The following is a 24,276-nucleotide window of genomic DNA, read 5'->3' on the forward strand; positions in this document are numbered from 1 at the left end:
AGGGTGGGCTATTTTAATCTATGCACCCAAATTTCTTTGTACCTAAGACAGATACGGAAAAATGATTCAGACAAAAGTTGTTCAAGATAATGGGGGTCACCTATCTGTGTAACTAGCTTTGACCTTGAGACTACTTTTCAAGGTTATTTGAAGGTCAGAGTGGTTTTTTAAAATGGGAACCCCTATTTCTGACACCGGATTCGAAAAGAGCGGAAAATTTTACGTCCGAAATGATATTTTGAAGTTTTTTTCGTGACCTTGAGAAGGTCAATTTAAGGTCAAATGCTAAATAACTGCCTGGTAGCTGTTTATTTAAATTTTCTGGCGGAATAAACGTTGTGAAGGTACCTTTATAAGAAAGATCGAACTGGAATGTGACAACAACCTCAACAATGTTGACCTTGACGTTATTTTTCAAGGTCATTTAAAGAACAGAGTGGTTTTATTAACAAGAAACATTATTTTTGATACCGAATCAAGAAAAAATGAAAAATTTAACGTTTTAAGGTTTTTCATAACATAAAAAGGCCATTTAGTGTTTCTTATTCCACAAGCTCTTAGTAGCTGTTGCTTTACATGAGTTAACTTTACTTTTAGCGTTACCCGGAAACAACGACGTGGACGTAGCAAGTTCTGTTTCCTTTGGGGTGCTTGATTAAAGTGAGTCCCCTTGCCTCTCACTATTCGGGGTGCTTGATTAAAGTGAGTCCCCTTGCCTCTCACTATCGTTACGATTATAACTTTAACCACGAAGCAAATGTTCGAAGTTGCCTCCATTTGCTTCAAGGCACAAAGTTAAACGCCTTTGAAAATGGCGTACGGTGTTTTTCAAAGTCAGCCTTGGAATTGCTGCGCATGCTTGACGAATGCGGTTTTACATGTCAGCTCTAGTTGTGGGTCGTTGTTGAAAAATAACATTCTTTAAATAGCCCCATAAATAAAAATCTGGAGATGTGAGATCAGGTGAGCAAGGAGGCCAATTAACTGGACCTCCTCGTCCGATCCATCTCTCATTATAATTTTCATTTAAAAAGTCCTGTACGATTCGTGCGAAATGTGGTGCTGCACCATCGTGCTGAAACCACATTCTTCGTCTTGTTTCTAAATCAACATTTTCCAATAATTCTGGCAACCGATCTCTTATCAACTCCAAGTAGCTTTCTCTATCAACATTTCGCTCAAAAAAGTAAGGACCAATTAAATATCCATTTACAATCCCACACCATACCATAAGGCTCCAACGATTCTGATGGTCTACAGATCGATGCCAGTGAGGATTCTCGTCTAACCAATAATGGCAATTGTGCCTATTCAGTTGTCCGTCACTATAAAATGTAGCCTCATCTGAAAAAAGCACAAACCTGAAAAAATCTGGATTATTTTCTATCATCTGCAAAGCCCATTGGCAAAATTCAATACGCAGTTGAATATGACGTTGCTTTAATTCTTGCACTAACGTTATGTGATAAGCATGATATCTAAGGACTTTTACGATTCTTAAAAATGTTTTTCTTGGTATACAAATTTCTTTTTCAACTTGGCGACTACTGATATGAGGGTCAAGATAAACAGCTGCAAGAATAGTTACAACACGAGGATCATTTTCGTTGTACTCGTGGCGCCTACGTTGGCGAGTAAGATGTCCATCACGAGCTCTTCCAGTTAAACTGCGTATTGTCATATCACTAGGGTGTCTTCTATCTGGAAAGCGTTCAGCATAACGCCTTGCTGCAGCACGATAATTGTTATTACATTCTCCTAAAACCATTATCATATCAACAATTTGATTGGGAGTATAGTCAGTCATTCTTAGGACTTTACTAAATTTCCATACGACTGAGATAATGAAATGTTAATCGAAATTAAACAGACTTACAAAAAATGAGAAATATCGAACAATTACCGACACGTATTTTGAATGTACACACTGATAGAAAAAGTTCGGTATTCCAGCGAATAATTCGGTAGCGCAGCGAAATTTCGATACTAGTTTTGGGTCAGCGAAAGTTGCCGCTTCTGCAGCCAATTGAATTGGCCAATGGCTACAATATGCTACAATATGCATTTTCAAAGGCGTTTAACTTTGTGCTTTGTGCTGCAGAAGCGGCAACTTTCGCTGACCCAAAACTAGTATCGAAATTTCGCTGCGCTACCGAATTATTCGCTGGAATACCGAACTTTTTCTATCAGTGTGTACATTCAAAATACGTGTCGGTAATTATTCGATATTTCTCATTTTTTGTAAGTCTGTTTAATTTCGATTAACATTTCATTATCTCAGTCGTATGGAAATTTAGTAAAGTCCTAAAAATGACTGACTATACTCCCAATCAAATTGTTGATATGATAATGGTTTTAGGAGAATGTAATAACAATTATCGTGCTGCAGCAAGGCGTTATACTGAACGCTTTCCAGATAGAAGACACCCTAGTGATATGACAATACGCAGTTTAACTAGAAGAGCTCGTGATGGACATCTTACTCGCCAACGTAGGCGCCACGAGTACAACGAAAATGATCCTCGTGTTGTAACTATTCTTGCAGCTGTTTATCTTGACCCTCATATCAGTAGTCGCCAAGTTGAAAAAGAAATTGGTATACCAAGAAAAACATTTTTAAGAATCGTAAAAGTCCTTAGATATCATGCTTATCACATAATGTTAGTGCAAGAATTAAAGCAACGTCATATTCAACTGCGTATTGAATTTTGCCAATGGGCTTTGCAGATGATAGAAAATAATCCAGATTTTTTCAGGTTTGTGCTTTTTTCAGATGAGGCTACATTTTATAGTGACGGACAACTGAATAGGCACAATTGCCATTATTGGTTAGACGAGAATCCTCACTGGCATCGATCTGTAGACCATCAGAATCGTTGGAGCCTTATGGTATGGTGTGGGATTGTAAATGGATATTTAATTGGTCCTTATTTTTTTGAGCGAAATGTTGATAGAGAAAGCTACTTGGAGTTGATAAGAGATCGGTTGCCAGAATTATTGGAAAATGTTGATTTAGAAACAAGACGAAGAATGTGGTTTCAGCACGATGGTGCAGCACCACATTTCGCACGAATCGTACAGGACTTTTTAAATGAAAATTATAATGAGAGATGGATCGGACGAGGAGGTCCAGTTAATTGGCCTCCTTGCTCACTTGATCTCACATCTCCAGATTTTTATTTATGGGGCTATTTAAAGAATGTTATTTTTCAACAACGACCCACAACTAGAGCTGACATGCAAAACCGCATTCGTCAAGCATGCGCAGCAATTCCAAGGCTGACTTTGAAAAACACCGTACGCCATTTTCAAAGGCGTTTAACTTTGTGCCTTGAAGCAAATGGAGGCAACTTCGAACATTTGCTTCGTGGTTAAAGTTATAATCGTAACGATAGTGAGAGGCAAGGGGACTCACTTTAATCAAGCACCCCGAATAGTGAGAGGCAAGGGGACTCACTTTAATCAAGCACCCCAAAGGAAACAGAACTTGCTACGTCCACGTCGTTGTTTCCGGGTAACGCTAAAAGTAAAGTTAACTCATGTAAAGCAACAGCTACTAAGAGCTTGTGGAATAAGAAACACTGGCCTTTTTATGTTATGAAAAACCTTAAAACGTTAAATTTTTCATTTTTTCTTGATTCGATATCAAAAATAAAGTTTTTTGTTAATAAAACCACTCTGTTCTTTAAATGACCTTGAAAAATAACGTCAAGGTCAACATTGTTGAGGTTGTTGTCACATTCCAGTTCGATCTTTCTTATAAAGGTACCTTCACAACGTTTATTCCGCCAGAAAATTTAAATAAACAGCTACCAGGCAGTTATTTAGCATTTGACCTTAAATTGACCTTCTCAAGGTCACGAAAAAAACTTCAAAATATCATTTCGGACGTAAAATTTTCCGCTCTTTTCGAATCCGGTGTCAGAAATAGGGGTTCCCATTTTAAAAAACCACTCTGACCTTCAAATAACCTTGAAAAGTAGTCTCAAGGTCAAAGCTAGTTACACAGATAGGTGACCCCCATTATCTTGAACAACTTTTGTCTGAATCATTTTTCCGTATCTGTCTTAGGTACAAAGAAATTTGGGTGCATAGATTAAAATGGCCCACCCTGTATATATATGTACGTGCAGTCTAAAAAAATCTCCCTTTTCATGATGAATATCTTGATATTAGTAAAGGGACTTACGTAATGTTTCAAGATATAATGAATTTATTAGCATTCATATTACGAAGTATATTTATTAAGTTTTCCGCCATCTTGGATCCGCCATCTTGGATCCGCCATTTTCTTTTACTTAAACTGCAGATTTGTCATTATCGATTATACAACACATAATAATATTTTTTCGTAAATACATGCACGGTTCGTTACAAATTTACTCGCATTCGTACAGTTTTGGCATTTTATGCCCACTTTATGGGATCCGCCATTTTGAATTTAGAACGAAATCAAAATTGGCGCAGAATATTTGTATAGCTTATTCAATTTCCGAAAAATTAAAAAAAAAATAATGAAAATTCGTTAAGAATTGGCGCACGGCTCGAATTTTAATCACAAAAGGAGCTTCTAGACTCACTGTGCGCCGCTGGTACCAGGGAGAGGGGATGCCTCCCTTTGTTCATCCATCCTCGTGATGTTGAGCTTAAGGTTGACTGCTTCAATCTTGGCCTGTCCAACAGGATAACGGGCGACATCGTTGGTTCTTGCGAACCAAGCGCGCCTGCACGACCCGGCATTGGGTTTGCGCGTGCATCCCTATTCTAGGATGTGCGCACCTTCCCGAGAGACGACCTTGTCCTCGTGGAGTTGACCGGGGAGGGAGACCGTGTAACGATCCTATCCCTCTCACTCTCTTCTTCATCGATTTTATTATTATTATTTATGTGGGTTTTATTTAAAGTTGAATCTGTCATTGCAAATCAATCCCACTGTCCCGCAGCAGCTCCCTCGACCCCCGGATATACCCTCTCTAGGGTTTCCAATCCCGGGATCCCGGGATCCCGGCCAAATTTACGGTCCCGAAAATACTCGGGATTCAACATTACAAATCCCGGGATTTTTCGGGATTATAAAATTCACTATTTGGAATTTTTAAGCGTACGTATAACATAACCGGCACCCGTAAACTATCGGTGGCAGGCGGCAGGTGGCAGCATAATCAAATGATCATGTCGCTAGCGCGTATTTGTCAGTATACAATTATAAGTTAGGTTAGAACAAATGCGTGCTCGTTTTACCAGTCTTTTTACATTAAATATAAAAACTAATTTTAATTCGTAAAACATGGAACAACAAGATGTTACGTATATTACACATAAAAAAGATAAATGTGATACATCTGTATGGTATTATTTTTTAAAAGCTGTAGATGGAAGAACAGCAAAATGTAAACAGTGTAACGCTGTGTTGAAGACCCTCGGTGGCAGTACAAAAGGTTTACATACTCATTTAATGTCTAAACATAACAAAAAGATTAATGATAACACTTCAAACTTGCCTGGACCAAGTAATATAAATGACAGTGAAGTTGAAGTGCCACCAATGAAACGAAAAATCTCCAATTATTTCCTACCTTCTGAAAAATCTTCATGCGATGTAATTTTAGCTCGGATGACTGCTTTAGATGGATTGTCATTTAATCTGTTTGTTACTTCACAAGATTTAAGACAACTTTTGATATCAAGAGGTTATAATAATTTACCTACTTCTGTCACTACTATACGTAATAGAGTTGTGAATTATTCGTTGCAAATACGAGAACGTCTAATTAAAGAAATATGTCAATACAAAGCAAAGGGAATGCGCTTTTCATTAACTTTTAACGAATGGACATTCACAGCTAATAAAAGATATATGAATATTAATGTACATTGCAAAGAGAAATTTTGGAGTTTGGGTCTCATTCGTATTCACGGATCTATGTCTGCCGAAAGATGTAAAGATATTTTAGAGCAATGTTTGCATAAACACAGCATCTCACTTACAAAAGACATTGCAGTTGCTATAGTTACAGATGGCCCTAACATAATGCTAAAAGTTGGAAGAATAGTAGAAGCTGAACATCATTTGTGCCTAGCACACGGTATACACCTAGCTGTTTGTGATGTTCTTTACAATAAAAATAAAGAACTACAACTAAACACTATAATATCGGAAACTCTAACAAATGAAATAGTTGCCTCACAAATAGAAGACGATTGTTACAGTAGCGATGATGATGTTGATGAAGATTTCACAAATCCGCAGATGGGATTAGACTTTGAATCTATTTACAAAGATATTGAATTATCAAGTCAGAATGAGATTAATATTAACAAGCTAGTGAAGAAAATACGTAAAACTGTTGTCTTATTCAAGAGATCTTCAACAAAAAACGATTCTATTTTACAAAAATATGTGAAAGCAGAAAAGGGAAAAGAATTATCTCTCCTTTTAGATTGTAAAACACGATGGAATTCTCTTTTAATAATGCTTGAACGTTTTCTTTCTTTGAAAACATGCATACAAAAAGCTTTGATTGATTTAAAATCTCCTATAATATTTGAGGAAGATGATTTTAATATAATTGCTAATATAATAGACGTGCTTACTCCAGTGAAATTAACTGTGGAGGCATTATGTCGTCGAGATGCAAATTTGTGTATGGCAGATGCAGTTCTTAAACTCCTTATGTCTGAGATATCTAAAAAACAATCATATTTAGTTCAAAATATGTTCCAAGCTTTGAAGACTAGAATAAGCCAAAGACGTAAAGAAGAATTGTCCGGAGTTTTATAATATTTACACAAACTCGCATTTAATGATGAAGAGGAATTTCAATTATTTCCTTTGCCTAGCCAAATAATTATTAGAAAACAATTAAAAAAATTATAGAAAAATTGAACGCTGATGAAAATTATTGCAAAAATACATATAGCAATGCAGAAAACGAAAGTGAGCCAAAAATAATAGAAAAAGAGCCATTAACTTTAAAAGAAAAATTTCAGCAACAAATAGAAAAAAGTATGCAAGTAATAAAACCAGAAACTCAAAAATTAAATGATTTAATGTCAACCTTAAGAAAAGAAATGGCTCTTTTTGAATCAGTTGGGAAAAGAGGACATCATCTTGATTTGGCATATCAATATTTAATGTCAATACCTCCAACAAGTGTGGAATCTGAACGAGCGTTTTCAGCAGCTGGATGTATTGGAACTAACAAGGGTAGGTCGCGGTTGACTCTTCACCGATTTTGATCTCCTTTGATGTGGTGAATCTGCATCGAAAAAAAGTTGATTCGTGTTCGAGCTTTTCGTCTAATGCGCCTTGTAAAAAAAATTTTTTTTTTCCCGAAGTTTAGAGAAATTGCCAGGTTCGTTATCAGGCCTAAAGAAAGACACACTTTCGATCGGTACCGCTAGTCCAGTGGCAGAGCGCAAGAATAGTAATCCCGGGATCCCAGATTCAGGACTTTGGGCTGTCATAATTTTTTCTTTTTTTTTATTTTATTTATATATATGTATATAACATGTATTATTTATTATGTTAAATAAATATTCGGCATACTAATAATGTTAGAATACACACTTTTCATTTTTCATTGCTTTACAAAATCGGTTTTTCTACCTGCTGTGAACCGCTGGATGCTACCGCCGTTAAAGTATCGTTACAGAAAACGTTACGCGGGGGGGAAGGGGGGAAGGGTCGTGTGATCCTGTCCACCAATAAGGGTTCTAGAAGGGCTCTCGAAAGACTCTAGAAGGTCGTAGAAAATCAGTCTTGTTCTGTAACTGCTAGTAGTCAGACGCAAGACATTTTTTCCCGTACTTTTACACTGTATTATTTCGCCTGTGTATAATTTTTACTTCGATTATTTAAAAATGGAATCAAAATCAGAAATTAGTGAGCAACCATCCACAAGCAGAGGCCATGAAGAAGTCAGGGAAGAAGACGAATATGCATTCATGCAATCCTACGAACAACAGGATATTACGGATGGTTTGCAAGTTTGTTCTCAAATTTTGGAAAAACTGCAAATTGTGAAAGGACCTGCGAGTGGATCTGCATCGTATAAAGCAACCGCTTTAGGAGAAAGATTTGCGAAAGCAATAATAGAAATTTTAAAGGAATGGGATTTTCAAGAAGCAGAGGAATTATTTCTACCTCACGAAAATATTCCGGAAGATGAGATAGAATATCCGTTAACTTATAGTTCTTCTTCTGAAAAAGTGCCAGAAACATTAAATACGAGCTTCACGAGCTCTTCACAAAGCATAGAAACTAGTGAAGACGAATTTGAACCTCCTGCATCCAAAAAAATAAAAAGTGATTATATATCGATCGATACAAAAATGAAAATCTTGAATTTGGTTCGAGAACATTCAAATTGGAGCTTAAAAACAATCCACAAACATGGAGGGAGTGCACTTAAAAACAAAAGTGATTTGAAAAAATGGCAAGTACAAATCGAGCAAGGTGGAGGAGTAAAAGAAAAGTTTAACATGATCCAGAAATGGACTTTCGATCGTTTTGTTGAAGCCCGACAGCAGATGCAACCTATTTTGACAAGAACTATACAGCAGTGGGCTTCTCAAGCTGCTATACAATATCAAGGACCAGAGTTTTCTTTTACAGCATCGCATACTTGGGTTACAAAATTTAAAACAATCCATTCTATTCGCCAAAGAAAAGTAACGCGTTATTTAAAATCAAAAAATGCATTGGATTTACCGACGATTAAAAGAAGCAGAAAAATTCCAGAAACGGATCGCAAAAAAAATTTTAAATTTTCATCCTGACTTTGTTATTAATACAGATCAGACAGGTTGCGAATATCGTGTTGATGTACGCAGAACATTAGCCGAGAAAGGACAAAAAATGATAGATGTTTTTCTTGGTGACTTTAATAAAGTCACACATAGTTATACAGCACAATATGCGATTACCGCTTCTGGAAAACTTCTTCCGAAAGTGTTTCTTTGTATGCAAGAACCTAAAGGAGTTTTTGGTCCTCGAGTTTCGGTCACTGTCGAAGAATTAACTAAAAATTACGGAAATGTATTTGTCACGGCATCAAAATCAGAAAAATTAACAAAAGGCCATTTCACTTGTTTTGTAGAAAATGTTCTTACGGAATATTGCAAAAAAGAGGAATTTTTACTTATTCTAGATTCATGGGGAGGTCAAACAGATTCGGCTCATTTTAATAGTATTTTTAACGATGATGATGGAAATTACAATTCAACTATCGAAATCATTCCTCCTCATTGCACTCCATATTGTCAACCATGCGATGTTTATTTTTTTCACCAAGTTAAGAATTTTATTAAAAAGCTGCAAAATTCTGTAGAGATGTTGCAAAATAAGCGGCAATTATCTGCGAGAGAAGATGCTATAAAAATCCATTCTCTCATTCACCATCAACTTTCCGCTGATGCATTTTTAAATATGATACAATATGCATGGTATGCGTCAAAATTAATATCAGAAAGAAAATTTTTTTCAAATGTAAATGAAATTTGCTTTCCTAAAGATATACGTTCGTTAAAATGTAATTGTAATGCGTGTGCTTTTATTAAGGGGACCGCCTACATTAGAGGGTCAAAAAAATCGATTTTTTTTGCTTAAATTGAAAGTATATCATCTGTAGAATATGCTCCCAAAGTTTCAAGTCCGAATTCGAACTGTAAACAGTCGAAATATAATATATAGTGCGCGTGCTCCGAGCGCTCCGAGCGCTACGAGCAGAGCGGCAGGTGAGAATCTCCAACGGTCGGGAGGGGAAGGGATCCTGGCAGCTGGCGTTCTTAAATACATCATAACAGGTAAGAGTACAGTATATACACTACTGTAATGTGTTCTCAAAGCCACTGAGAAAGAGCCTAGTGTATATTTCGATGCCAATCAAGCCGAAGCGTCGGTAGAACGACCGTTGCTGCAGCGTGCGCGTCTGTTGTATTTATTGTGCTCTTGCTCGTTGCTCTGCTCTTGTGCTGTAAATATTTATAAATTATCGTGATTTTGTCAACATGGTTTCGTATCCGAAAGGTGAAAAAGAAGATTCGTTTCGTTCATCAAGACCAAAAAGAAGACGGGATTTTCACGGTAATCGCTTTACAGGTGAAGATAACGAGCCTGTCGGACAAGGCACGTCTGCTCGAAAATTAGAAACTGCGTCCCAAGAAGATGTGTGTGTAAAACTAACTCATTTCTATAGAATAATTGAGTTTGTAAGTGTTTTCGCTGCCATTTCAGAACTCGCGATTTGTAAAGTGTGCAAGCATAATTTGAATTTTGAAGAAACGGGAACTCGTGGCCTTGGTTTCAAAATTGCAGTCAAGTGCGCGTGTGGTACTCGTCTGATTGATTCCGGGCCGTTAAGAAACACTGGCTATGAAATAAATCATCGAATTATATTTGCCATGAGACTTTTGGGTATCGGATTACAAGGCCTCAACTTATTTGTTTCACTCATGGATATTAGCAAGGGACTCAGCAAAGGAACGTATGATAGAGTAGTACAGCATATACATGAATGTACGAAACTGGTGTTTGATGCTATGTGCCTAAGAGTAGTTGAGCAAGAGAAAAAAGAGAATGAAAAAAGGGAGAGGCCTTTACTCGATTTCAAAGTTTCCGGTGATGGGAGCTGGAAAAAACGAGGATTTACTTCATTATACGGCGTTACAACATTGATTGCCTCTTTCAGCGGTAAAGTTATTGATCTGGTGGTGAAAAGTTCTTATTGTCAACCGTGCATTGCTTGGAAAGGAAAAGAACAAACAGAAGAATTTAAAAATTGGTACGAGACACACGAAGAAGAATGCTCGGCGAATCATATTGGCAGTGTGGGTAAAATGGAAGTGGACTCAATAAAAGAAATGTTCTCGGCTTCTGAAAGGAAATACGGCGTGCGTTACATGAACTATATCGGTGACGGGGACTCGAAAACTTTCAAAGCTATCCTTGATTTGAATCCCTACGGAGACGAGCATGTTGTAGTAAAAAGTGAGTGTGTGAATCACGTAGAAAAACGTATGGGTACTCGGCTCCGCAACATAAAAAAAGAGAAAAAGCTCGGAGGCAAAGGAAAACTAACCGATGCTCTTATTAAAAAAATTACAAAGTATTACGGCCTTGCTATAATGAGAAATAGCGACTCTGTTGAGGATATACAGAGAAATGTAATGGCAACGTATTGGCATATGGTCTCAATAGATGAGAATCCGAAACATGAAAATTGCCCCGCAGGAGAAGACAGCTGGTGTAAATTTCGTGTTGCAGAGAGCCGTGGACTTGAATACACCCACCCACCTCCTTTGGATGCTACAGTAGCTAAATATATTTTCCCGATATTTGAAGATCTTTCAAGAAAAGATTTACTTGAGAGGTGCTTAGGCGGACACATACAGAATGCAAACGAAAGCTTCAACGCGACGGTTTGGCGACTGGCACCAAAACATCTTCATTGCGGCCGTAAAATAATCGAAATCGCCGCTTGGATCGCCGCTGGGATTTTTAACGAAGGCTATTTGTCAGTCCTAAGGATTATGTCAAGCATGGACATCACTATTGGGCCAGTTTGCCGCGAAATAGCTTCGAGAAATGATGAAAACCGGACGAAAAGCCAGGAACGCCGCAGCAGATCACTTGGGCAGCCAGCAACAAAACTCGTAAAACAACAACAATTACAAAGGAATGAACTGTTTGAAGAAGAGGAGGGACTTTCTTATGGAGCAGGGATAGCAGATTGACCAAAAAGTTAAGGTAAATAAACGATAAAAAATTTTTATCGACTATTTTTCATGTACGAAAACTTTAAACGCGTTTTTCTCGAAACGATGTTTTTCAAATTGGCGTGCACGATTACTCAAAAACTACTTGACGGATCGACTTTTTTTTTTTTTAAATTAAAGCTTATTTAATTACCTTCTATTTGAACTAAAAAAATCAGTAAAAATTATTGCCAAAAAAAAGTTATTAACAAAAAAACACGAAAATTTTCCACAAAAAATCAATTTTATTGTTTAAACAACAATTTTTTTTATTTATTTTAATAAATTCATGATTTTTTTTAGTTCAAATAGAAGCTATATTCATAAACTTTACAAAAATTTTTTATTTTTATGATTCAGATGATTCTATGGGACGCTATCCTGCACGCCGTGGAGAAGGAATTTTCAAAGGCATCGGCATTCAATTATTAATAACTTTTATTTAAACATATGAAATTTAATAAAAAAAATTTTTTTGTAAACCTTTTGATATACATAATAAACAGTACAAATTTCAAAACAATCCATTGTGTAGTTTCTTTGTAAAAAATTCACGAAAAAGTGCTTGATTTTGACCTCCTAATGTAGGCGGTCCCCTTAAATGTGCTGTATGCGGAAAATATTTATGTTTTGCATGTTTTTATGATTTATATCATCCGGCGCAATGTAACAAATAAACAAAAAATGTATTTATTTTTTTTTATTTTTTAACTAATTATTTTTTTATGTATCTATTTAATTCTTTATGTATCTATTATGTAATTATTTCTTTATCTATCTATTTAATTTATTACTCATTATTATTTTCTGCATAAATATGTAATATGTAATAAATATATTATAAATATATAAGTAAGATATTTTCTAATCGACCTTCTAGAATCTTTGACAGGATCACACGACCCTTCCCCCCTCCCCCCCGCGTAACGTTTTCTGTAACGATACTTTAACGGCGGTAGCATCCAGCGGTTCACAGCAGGTAGAAAAACCGATTTTGTAAAGCAATGAAAAATGAAAAGTGTGTATTCTAACATTATTAGTATGCCGAATATTTATTTAACATAATAAATAATACATGTTATATACATATATATAAATAAAATTAAAAAAAATAAAAGAAATAAAAAAATTATGACAGCCCAAAGTCCTGAACCTGGGATCCCGGGATTACTATTCTTGCGCTCTGCCACTGGACTAGCGGCACCGATCGAAAGTGTGTCTTTCTTTAGGCCTGATAACGAACCTGGCAATTTCTCTAAACTTCGGGAAAAAAAAAATTTTTTTTACAAGGCGCATTAGACGAAAAGCTCGAACACGAATCAACTTTTTTTCGATGCAGATTCACTGCACCAAAGGAGATCAAAATCGGTAAAGAGTCAACCGCGACCTCCCCTTGTAAGATCAGAAGTCGACTTGGGGATGCAACTTTAGATGCATTACTATTTTTAAGATCATTTTTTCAAAACCAAAGAACGAAATAAGATCTCAATTTTTAATTTCAAAAGCTTTATTTTTATTTATAATTTTATTTTCAAGACTGATTTTAATTTTATTTAATGATTTTAATATTATAGATTGTTTTTTTTTATTACTAAACTAAGATTATATTTTATAATCTAGTCTATATATTAAGTATATAGTTTATAAATATTTCATTTCTTATAAAAAGTAATTTTTTAGTAAAAGTTATATCTTTCATTTCTAATTTAATAGAAATTATATTTTTTATTTTAAGTTTTAATTATTGTAAAATTTATAAAAATTATCTTTATTTGTGAGTTGCGTTTACATTCATAATTTCTAATTTTTACGTAAAAAAGATAACGTTAAATTTTATTTTACTTGTATGTGATTTTATTTTACTTGTATGAGATTTTATTTTAATAAGTTACCTTTTGTTTGATTTTAACTTTCCATTAAAAGATTCTTATTGATAGTTTATGTTAGACATTTGATTAATAATATAAATTTTATATATATATATATATATATATTATTCTGTTTTTAATTACATATATTAATAAAATTATAAATTATAATTATATTCTTATTTTTATATATAAGGGAAAGTGGGGCAATTTTTTCTACTAAATAAACTAATAAACTGTTTTTTTGTTTTTTGACCCGCCTACCCTGTATTATCCAACTTTCTCCTGTACATGATCCCGGGATATAATACAAAATATCCCGAAATCCCGGGATTATAAATCGTCTTCGGGATTGGAAACTCGAACCCTCTCCCTCTCCGAGAATGTCCCGAAACATGACCGGCAATACTCCCGACGGGGGGTCGATATATGTTTCAGGCCGGCAGCTAAAAGCAGCACCGACACTGGACTCCAGTCCCCTGTCGGGGGGGGTTTTAACGCCCCCATGGGCTTTCAGGGGTCTCACGCCTCTGACCTCTTGGGCACTGCTGCGGGCGGCGCCACCCGGGGGGTCCCACGGACGGTTGGGGCGAGGTCGCTGCTCCCCGGTCTCGCCTTACCCGCCGTGGCAGCCAGCCACCCCCTCACCGGGGCTCCAAGTCCGGTTTTTGGGGGCAAGAGCCGTCCGGGTGGGACCGCTTCGGGAGGGGAAACGGTCGCGATATCCCACCGCGTACCCTTACTCTCGCCGCCAGACCCCGACCTCGGAATATGTCCGAGCGGATTACACAACGCGACGACGCGACAACGCGACGATATTTACCCGGCGACAGCAAACAGTTTTTGGTTATGGTAGGTTACGGTAGGTTAAGGTACTAACAGCGCTGTCGAACGTGAACATGTGTTTGATTGAAGACGCGACAATTTAGCGTATAATATTATTATCATATGATATTTATACATCGTATATTTGTTTCAAAATTAATTAGAATAAATAAATGTTTAATACTGTAGCGGTTGAAGTCGCCGGCAGAGCGATCGCCGCTTATCGCCGATACTGTTTATGTTTATGACTGGCCAATAATTCGACCATCGTGCGGCCAACGCCGAAGCGTACGCGATAGATCTTTTAACGGTGTCCTTTGTCTAATTGCGGTTGCCAAGACAACGACACACGGATATAAAGTCGAGGACGTGCGCCAACGGGCAGTCTCCCGACGATTACAGAAGCGACCACTGTACCTTCGATGAATAATAAATCTTTGTCTTAGTAAATTGTGAGTGAAGTAAGACCTGTCCGTTCCGTATCAAGATTCCAGCATCCTAACAAGTCAGAAGTGGGATACGAAGGCGGGATACGGATACAAAGGCGGGATACGGATACGAAGACGGGATACGGATACGAAGACGGGATACAAAGAATCATACGAAGAATCATCGAAGGGTCGTGAATGAAAAGGGAGACCACTTATGTTTATGAACTTCGCCGGTGAAGTTAGTTATGTATTCGGTGAAGTTAGTTATGTGTTGATAGATTACGGCTCGTGTGAGTTTATGAATTTTATGCGAAGCGATCGTGTTTACGAGTGCCACGACACGCTTAATACGAACTACTCATTACGAATTGACGTTGTGTGATTCTGCCGCGAGACAAGACTGCATTTTATGATGAGCACGTTGACGGTCGTCGAACTTAAAGAGAGGCTGAAGAGCCGAAACTTATCGCTAGCAGGTACGAAGAGCGAATTAATAAAGCGGTTGCTTGACGCGGGAGTCTCATCTGAGGAATTGTATGCGACGGAACCAGCATCGAATGCGACGCACGAGGTGCAGGATGATGAGCTTCGGCAGGCGATGAGCGCCGAGAACACCGTTTCCTCTGCCCGTGAAGTCGAGCTTTTGAGGAAAGAACGAGATCTAGCGGAGCGGGAAGCCGAACTGTTAAGAAGAGAGCTTGAAGTGTTGAGGATGACGCAACAGCCAGCAAGAAACGTGTCGGCTCGAATCAGTGTGCGGAAGTGGCAGGATCTTAAAGATCTAATCGGTGAATTTGACGGAAGCGATTTAGACTACGACCGATGGGAGAAGCAGATGAGAAAATTGCTTCTCACCTACGACCATAAGGCGAAGGCGTTGATGTGCAGTAAATTATCTGGAAAAGCGCTAAAATGGTATCATTCGAGGATCGATTGCGTCGAGTTAAGTTGTGACGATCTCCTTCAGGAACTGAAACGAATGTACGGGCAACGGTTGGATCCAGTGAGACTACGACGCGAACTCGAGGCAAGGATGTGGAACGCAGGCGAAACCTTTACGGACTACCTGCACGATAAAGTGACTCTTGCGAATAGAGTGCCAGTTGATGAGACAGAAATGATCAGCTATATTATCGAAGGCATACCGAGCCAAGAACTACGTGTACAAGCCCAAGTGCAACGTTATCGATCAGTAGACGAATTACTGACGGCATTTGCAAACATCACGGCGCCGAAAGAAGCTCCTAAGCGGTCAGCCACGGTTGGAAAAGGCAAACAGAGCAAGGAGCAAAAATCCAAGAAAACAAGTTCCCAAAGGTACTACAATTGTAACGAGGGCGGTCACATCGCAGCGAAGTGCACGAAGCCGAAGAGAGAGCGGGGGTCCTGCTTCAAGTGCGGCAAGCTTGGACATCGGGCAGCTCAATGCGATTCTCCAGCGGAAGGCATCCACTGGTTGAACCAGGAACAACGAGAAGACGACGATTGTCGACGAGCGGTGGAATTACAGATAAGTGACAAGGACGATACTTTTAGCATAAACTTTGACGCGCTAATCGATTCCGGTAGCCCCATTTGCATCGTTAAAGAACGATATATTCCGCGGAAACATGTAATCGCTGACTCGGAACTCGAACGGTTTCACGGGATAAACGGCAGCGGATTAAGAGTAATAGGTTGTGTACGAGCGACGCTTATTTTTGAGCGTGAAAAATACGACGTTGTGATACGAGTCGTTCCGAACGACACGATGCGAACCTCACTACTCTTAGGGCGCGATTTTATGAAGATAGCGAAGTTATCGATAAGTAGCGATAAAGAGGTTACCGATAAAGAGATCGCCGATATTATGAACATCGAAATAGACAAAGACGCCGGTACGATCGTGCAAGATATGCGAATCAACGACGATCTTTCGTTTAAGGTGCAGCGACGAGTGCGCGATTTATTAGAGACAAATTATGTTAACGCGCAGAGGCCGTTAAAACCTGCGGTAGAAAATGTCATGACCCTTACGACCAATGAATCGCCATGACGCTTACCCTTACGAGCAATGAATCGTTCTATTGCAAACCGCGTAGGCTTTCCCACCACAAGAAAAATAAATTACGCGAAATTTTGGACAGATTAATTACAGACGGTATTATTAGAGAAAGCACGTCCGAATACGCGTCGCCGGTCGTGTTAACAAAGAAAAAAAACGGGGAAATAAGGATGTGCGTAGATTTTAGAACGCTCAATAAAATGACGAAACGTGATCATTTCCCGCTTCCACTAATCGAGGATCAGTTAGATTTATTGGAAGGAAAAAAATACTTTACGACACTCGATCTCAAGGACGGATTTTTTCACATAAAGATGCACGAGGATTCAATCAAATACACATCGTTTGTTACGCAGTTCGGATAGTACGAGTATTTAAGAATGCCTTTCGGCTTAAAAGGCGGGCCTCTCAAATTTCAACGCTACGTCGCACAAATATTTAAAGAACAAATCAACGAAGGGGAGATATCGGTATATCTAGATGATTTCCTTATAGCTACTGAAACAATCGAGCATCACTTTCACGTATTAAAAAAAGTCCTCGAATTACTGGTCGCGAATCGTTTAGAATTACGGATGGATAAATGCCGATTTTTCCAAACAAAGATAGATTATCTAGGATACACGGTGACGAGCGAAGGTATCCGATCGACGGATCAAGGCCTCGAAGCGGTAAAGACTTTTCCGGCCCCGCGAAACACCCGGGATATGCAAAGTTTTCTGGGACTGTGCTCCTATTTTAGAAAGTTCGTGGAAAATTTTTCCGTTATAGCTAAACCATTGTATGATTCCATTAAAAAGAACGTGGATTTTAAATTTGAAGAAGAGCATAGACAAGCCTTTGAAACGCTTAAAAATCGGTTAATGAGAGCCCCTATTTTAAGTATATATAATCCGCGAGATGAAACCGAACTGCACTATGATGCAAGCGCGATAGGCTTCGGTGCAATTCTGTTGCAGAGGAAATAGGATCGAAAATTGTATCCGACCTTCTATTTTTCGAAGCGACCTACTGACGTCGAGTCAAAGTACCACAGTTACGAGCTAGAGACTTTAGCAATAGTCTATGCACTCCGCCGATTCCGGACGTACTTACTCGGGATCAAATTTAAAATAATTACGGACTGTCAAGCCCTGAGCCTGACGTTAAATAAAAAAGAAACCAATCCACGTATAGCGCGATGGGTGCTCGAGGGCGCGCGATGGGTGCTCGAGGGTGCAAAATTACGATTACGCTTTAGAACATAGAGCCGGGTCTCGAATGTTGCACGTGGACGCGTTAAGCCGTCAAATCCTCGTAATTGAAGATAATTCATTCGATAGGAACCTCGCGTTGTGTCAAAACGACGACTCAGCAATCAGGAAAATCCGAGAAGAGTTAGAGTGTTCGGAAAATAAATTTTTTGAAATGAGAAACGGTCTCGTTTATAGGAAACACCGAGAACAGATTTTATTTTACGTTCCCTCCGCGTTAGAAACTAACGTCATACGTAAATATCATGATGACATGAGCCATGTCGGAACAGAGAAAACCGTCCGACATATTCTGGATAGTTACTGGTTTCCTGAAATGAAGGCGAAGGTACGAAAATACATTAAGAGCTGTTTAAAATGTGTCGCGTTTGCGCCAAATACTGGAAAACCAGAAGGATCATTACATTGTATACCGAAGAAAAATGTACCGTTCGACACAATCCATGTAGATCATTTGGCCCCAGTGTCTAGAACAAGTTCGTGCAAGAATCGCTATATTTTCCTAGTTGTTGACGCATTCACGAAATATTTGAAATTGTACGCTACCAACAGTACTAATGCCATGGAAGTTATTAAGTGTCTTAGATCTTATTTTGAATACTATAGTCGTCCGCTACGACTGGTTTCCGATCGAGGTAGCTGTTTTACGTCGCGTGAATTTGAGGAATTTTTGAGCAATCAAAATATACAACACATCAAGATCGCTACCGCCTCGCCTCAAGCGAATGGTCAGGTCGAAAGATTTAACCGCACAATATTACCTATGATAGCCAAGTTAGCTAGTGAACGTAACACACGTGGTATAATGTACTCAAAGATGTAGAGTTTGCGTGTAATAATACAGTGTCTAAAGCTACGAATGAATGTCCGAGTAAACTGCTTTTTGGAATACTACAGCGCAGTGATACAATCGATGAATTGCGCGACGCGCTCGAAGCTAACGACCAGACGGAAGTGACCCGCGATATATTGAAATTAAGAGAAAGAGCTAACTCGCAAATCGAGAAACAGCAAGACACAAGTAAGCGCCGATTCGACAGTAAGCATAAAGTCGCAAACAAATATCGAGTAGGCGACAAAGTGATGATAAAAAATGTTGACACTTCCCCGGGAGTCTACGAAATTGATACCTAAGTTTAAAGGGCCATATCAAGTCGACCGCGTACTTAGAAACAATATGTTATATATGTTATCAAGGATATTGAAGGGTTTCAATTATCACAAATACCATACCACGGTACATGGGAAGCATCCAATATGCGGCCGTGGGTGCCATGAGTAGGCCCACTCAATTTAAAATATTAAGATTACACGTTTGGTATTCTATATTTTCGTTTATATAAGCACTGCATGTTTACTTATAAGTTACGCTTAAACACACCATAGCTGTTAAGGTAGAATTAAGGAAATTCTGTTGCTAACAGACGCGGAGTTATGAGCGAACTTAGTTTTTATGAGCTTATTTTTATGGTTGTAGCGCATTATCATATTTTGTTTCGTTTTATATTGTTAATCGAGGCGATTAATAGTCAGGCTGGCCGAAATTGTAGCGGTTGAAGTCGCCGGCAGAGCGATCGCCGCTTATCGCCGATACTGTTTATGTTTATGACTGGCCGATAATTCGACCATCGTGCGGCCAACGCCGAAGCGTACGCGATAGATCTTTTAACGGTGTCCTTTGTCTAATTGCGGTTGCCAAGACAACGACACACGGATATAAAGTCGAGGACGTGCGCCAACGGGCAGTCTCCCGACGATTACAGAAGCGACCACTGTACCTTCGATGAATAATAAATCTTTGTCTTAGTAAATTGTGAGTGAAGTAAGACCTGTCCGTTCCGTATCAAGATTCCGGCATCCTAACAATACTTTCACTATTAATGTTAAATATTATTTATTATTAATACTAAATATTATTATTAAATATTCTTAAGTATTATTATTAATATTAAATATTTATTTATTATTATTAAATAGTATTATTAATATTAAATATTTATTTATTATTATTAAATATTATTATTAATATTAAATAAATTTATTTATTATTATTAAATATTTATTAAACTATTATCTGATTGAAAATCGATAATCATATGAAAATAATATGAAAAAATATCATTAAATTCTGGCGTTTCAATCTCTCTTGGTTTTTTCTTATGGTTTTAAAAACGAAAGAAAATGTTCCAAATGTTCAAAAATATTGGTCGCTCTGAAAAGAGCGGATTGTTTCTGATCACCTTAAAAAGGGCGGATTAATTTAGAAATCATAATAGGTGCTCGAAATGGCCCCCATCCATCCTAACGCAAGCTCTCATGCGTTTCAATAAATTTTCTTGGACATTCTCCATTACGTCTTCTTCAATAGACCATATGGCATATCGTAATCTTGTTTCTAAATCTTCAATGTCTTCAGGGAACGTTTTATAAATTTTTTCTTTGCAATAATTAAAGTATAATAATTAAAGCGTAAAATGTATAATAATAAAAAGTAAATAATAATTTAAGTAAGAATAATAATGACTTAAAGTGAGCAAATGAGAGAGAGAGAGAGTGAGGGACGGAGAGAGAGAGGCAGAGAGAGAGAGAGAGAGAGAGAGAGAGAGAGAGAATGAGAATGTATGTATTCGCATGTGTGTGTCTGTAGCGATCAGGTGATCGCAGCAGGCGCCCCACGTAAGCACCCGCGTCTGACGGTGAATCGCGCCACCCTTGCCTGCCTCTTGTATCCGACCCGTCATAAGTTAATTACTCTTTTTAATAATTCAAAAACTAAGCGTCGGACGAAATTTTGCCAAAGGAAAAATCGTCTTAGAATTGACTCAAGAATGTGTCATTTTAAGTACAATTAGGTTATTTTGAATCACCCTGTATATATATATATATATATATATATATATTAGTCTAAGAGCTGGCTACAGAGCGAGCAACATGCCTCTGTCCACGAAATATCTTACCTGGAAAAGGTTCGATTGCAATCGGCAAAGTAAAAGCCCGACCGTCAGAAGGCAGTCTGGAAGCTAAATGCGTGGGCGGGCGACGGAACGTGCAGATTTCCCGACAAAAAAAACTGTCAATTGACACCGCTAAAAATTTGCATAGGTATCGAGGAGCATGAGAGAAAGTAGGAAAAAAATTGTCAGAAAGATAAGTAGAAGCTAAAGGGTTGTCAGAAGTTGCCAAAGTTGCGAAAAATCTCGGAAAATTTACATATTAAGAAGAACTTCTGACAATTTGCATTTGTATTGTTTACGTATAGAATAAACTACGTTCAAAGTGTCAGAAGGCAAAGTGGAAAAGATCATGAGAAATTCGGGTGCAAAGTGCGAGAGTGTTTTGCGGCGCGCGTAAAAAACTGTTAATTGGCACCGCTGAAAATTTGCATAGGTATCGAGGAGCATGAGAGAAAGTAGGAAAAAAATTGTCAGAAGGATAAGTAGAAGCTAAAGGGTTGTCAGAAGTTGCCGAAGTTGCGAAAAATCTCGGAAAATTTACATATTAAGAAGAACTTCTGACAATTTGCATTTGTATTGTTTACATATAGAATAAACTACGTGCAAAGTGTCGGAAGGCAAAGTGGAAAAGATCATGAGAAATTCGGGTGCAAAGTGCGAGAGCGTCTTGCGGCGCGCGTATTCGTTTGCTGTCTCTCTTTCTCTCTCTCTCTTTCGATCCTTCGCTTTGAAATGTCCGTTATTTTAAAAGAGAGGGGGAAGGACGCTTTCGAAGGGGATCGAAACGGCAGTTTGGCTTGTAACTCGGAGGCTTGAACATAGTTGGCCCCGAGATTTATTTTCTCATTTTCATTCTGTAGTTCTAAACGACAAAATGAGTTCTAAGCTATCTTGTGTTTTTAAGTGTGAAGCTGTTTCCGGTAAAATTATGAAATTTACCGAAGAAAATTTACAACAGTGCCGCGAAAAACTTCGTATGGACATTAACTGGAAATAAATACGAATTTCTATGGTTTGAAGGCCGACAGTTGCCACCATCAGTTAAAGATGTCATTTTGGATGATGAGAATTCGGAAGGTAATTTTCAATTCGCGACTCTTGATTGTATATATGATTTATTTGATTTATTTAACTATTTATTATTTTCAGTTGATGACGAGGAGTCCGAATATGATAGCGATGAAGATCCTGAATATGAAGAAAATGTGCAAGATACAGAATATGAAATCGATTGATTTTTTTCAAAATTTTTTACTTTGCTACAGGGAAAAATAAAATTTATTTCTTTTAATTTCATATAAAAATTTATATCTTCTCAATTGACTTCTGACATTTTAAAAATAGTTCCTTTAGTCCTTTATGAATATTCGGATAAATTGTCAGAAGTGCTATAAAGTATGTGAAAATCAAGACAGTGTGAAAATCAAGAGAAAAGCGATCGGTCCACTGAGCGCGGCGCCGCGCGCCGCAAAACGCTCTCGCACTTTGCACCCGAATTTCTCATGATCTTTTCCACTTTGCCTTCCGACACTTTGCACGTAGTTTATTCTATATGTAAACAATACAAATGCAAATTGTCAGAAGTTCTTCTTAATATGTAAATTTTCCGAGATTTTTCGCAACTTCGGCAACTTCTGACAACCCTTTAGCTTCTACTTATCCTTCTGACAATTTTTTTCCTACTTTCTCTCATGCTCCTCGATACCTATGCAAATTTTCAGCGGTGCCAATTAACAGTTTTTTACGCGCGCCGCAAAACACTCTCGCACTTTGCACCCGAATTTCTCATGATCTTTTCCACTTTGCCTTCTGACACTTTGAACGTAGTTTATTCTATACGTAAACAATACAAATGCAAATTGTCAGAAGTTCTTCTTAATATGTAAATTTTCCGAGATTTTTCGCAACTTTGGCAACTTCTGACAACCCTTTAGCTTCTACTTATCCTTCTGACAATTTTTTTCCTACTTTCTCTCATGCTCCTCGATACCTATGCAAATTTTTAGCGGTGTCAATTGACAGTTTTTTTTGTCGGGAAATCTGCACGTTCCGTCGCCCGCCCACGCATTTAGCTTCCAGACTGCCTTCTGACGGTCGTGCTTTTACTTTGCCGATTGCAATCGAACCTTTTCCAGGTAAGATATTTCGTGGACAGAGGCATGTTGCTCGCTCTGTAGCCAGCTCTTAGACTAATATATATATATATATATATATATATATATATATATACAGGGTGATTCAAAATAACCTAATTGTACTTAAAATGACACATTCTTGAGTCAATTCTAAGACGATTTTTCCTTTGGCAAAATTTCGTCCGACGCTTAGTTTTTGAATTATTAAAAAGAGTAATTAACTTATGACGGGTCGGATACAAGAGGCAGGCAAGGGTGGCGCGATTCACCGTCAGACGCGGGTGCTTACGTGGGGCGCCTGCTGCGATCACCTGATCGCTACAGACACACACATGCGAATACATACATTCTCATTCTCTCTCTCTCTCTCTCTCTCTCTCTCTGCCTCTCTCTCTCCCTCCCTCACTCTCTCTCTCTCTCATTTGCTCACTTTAAGTCATTATTATTCTTACTTAAATTATTATTTACTTTTTATTATTATACATTTTACGCTTTAATTATTATACTTTAATTATTGCAAAGAAAAAATTTATAAAACGTTCCCTGAAGACATTGAAGATTTAGAAACAAGATTACGATATGCCATATGGTCTATTGAAGAAGACGTAATGGAGAATGTCCAAGAAAATTTATTGAAACGCATGAGAGCTTGCGTTAGGATGGATGGGGGCCATTTCGAGCACCTATTATGATTTCTAAATTAATCCGCCCTTTTTAAGGTGATCAGAAACAATCCGCTCTTTTCAGAGCGACCAATATTTTTGAACATTTGGAACATTTTCTTTCGTTTTTAAAACCATAAGAAAAAACCAAGAGAGATTGAAACGCCAGAATTTAATGATATTTTTTCATATTATTTTCATATGATTATCGATTTTCAATCAGATAATAGTTTAATAAATATTTAATAATAATAAATAAATTTATTTAATATTAATAATAATATTTAATAATAATAAATAAATATTTAATATTAATAATACTATTTAATAATAATAAATAAATATTT

The 24,276-nt window shown here is 37.7% G+C and overlaps 3 protein-coding genes and 1 pseudogene across 3 annotated transcripts; 3 read left to right on the forward strand and 1 right to left on the reverse strand.

Annotated features, from left to right (window-relative positions):
• Positions 1 to 742: 742 nt before the first annotated feature.
• On the reverse strand, positions 743 to 1,807 carry LOC145977285 (histone-lysine N-methyltransferase SETMAR-like; annotated as a pseudogene).
• Positions 1,808 to 2,310: 503 nt separating this feature from the next.
• Positions 2,311 to 3,375, forward strand: LOC145977286 (uncharacterized). Its single transcript, XM_083109147.1, has one exon. It carries the CDS (start codon positions 2,311 to 2,313, stop codon positions 3,373 to 3,375), a length of 1,065 nt encoding a protein of 354 aa, XP_082965273.1.
• A 5,590-nt stretch (positions 3,376 to 8,965) lies between these two features.
• On the forward strand, positions 8,966 to 12,434 carry LOC145977287 (uncharacterized). The gene is made up of 2 exons (XM_083109148.1): positions 8,966 to 9,548; positions 12,346 to 12,434. The coding sequence occupies exons 1-2, from the start codon at positions 8,966 to 8,968 to the stop codon at positions 12,432 to 12,434; spliced, it is 672 nt and encodes a 223-aa protein (XP_082965274.1).
• On the forward strand, positions 10,012 to 11,736 carry LOC145977207 (uncharacterized). The gene has a single exon (XM_083108994.1). The coding sequence runs from the start codon at positions 10,012 to 10,014 to the stop codon at positions 11,734 to 11,736; it is 1,725 nt and encodes a 574-aa protein (XP_082965120.1).
• Positions 12,435 to 24,276: the final 11,842 nt, after the last annotated feature.

The sequence above is a fragment of the Camponotus vicinus genome, unplaced genomic scaffold, assembly GCF_025532165.1.
Source record: "Camponotus vicinus isolate PSW18456_S1 unplaced genomic scaffold, iyCamVici1.0 SCAF_9, whole genome shotgun sequence".
Classification (NCBI taxonomy): domain Eukaryota; kingdom Metazoa; phylum Arthropoda; class Insecta; order Hymenoptera; family Formicidae; genus Camponotus; species Camponotus vicinus.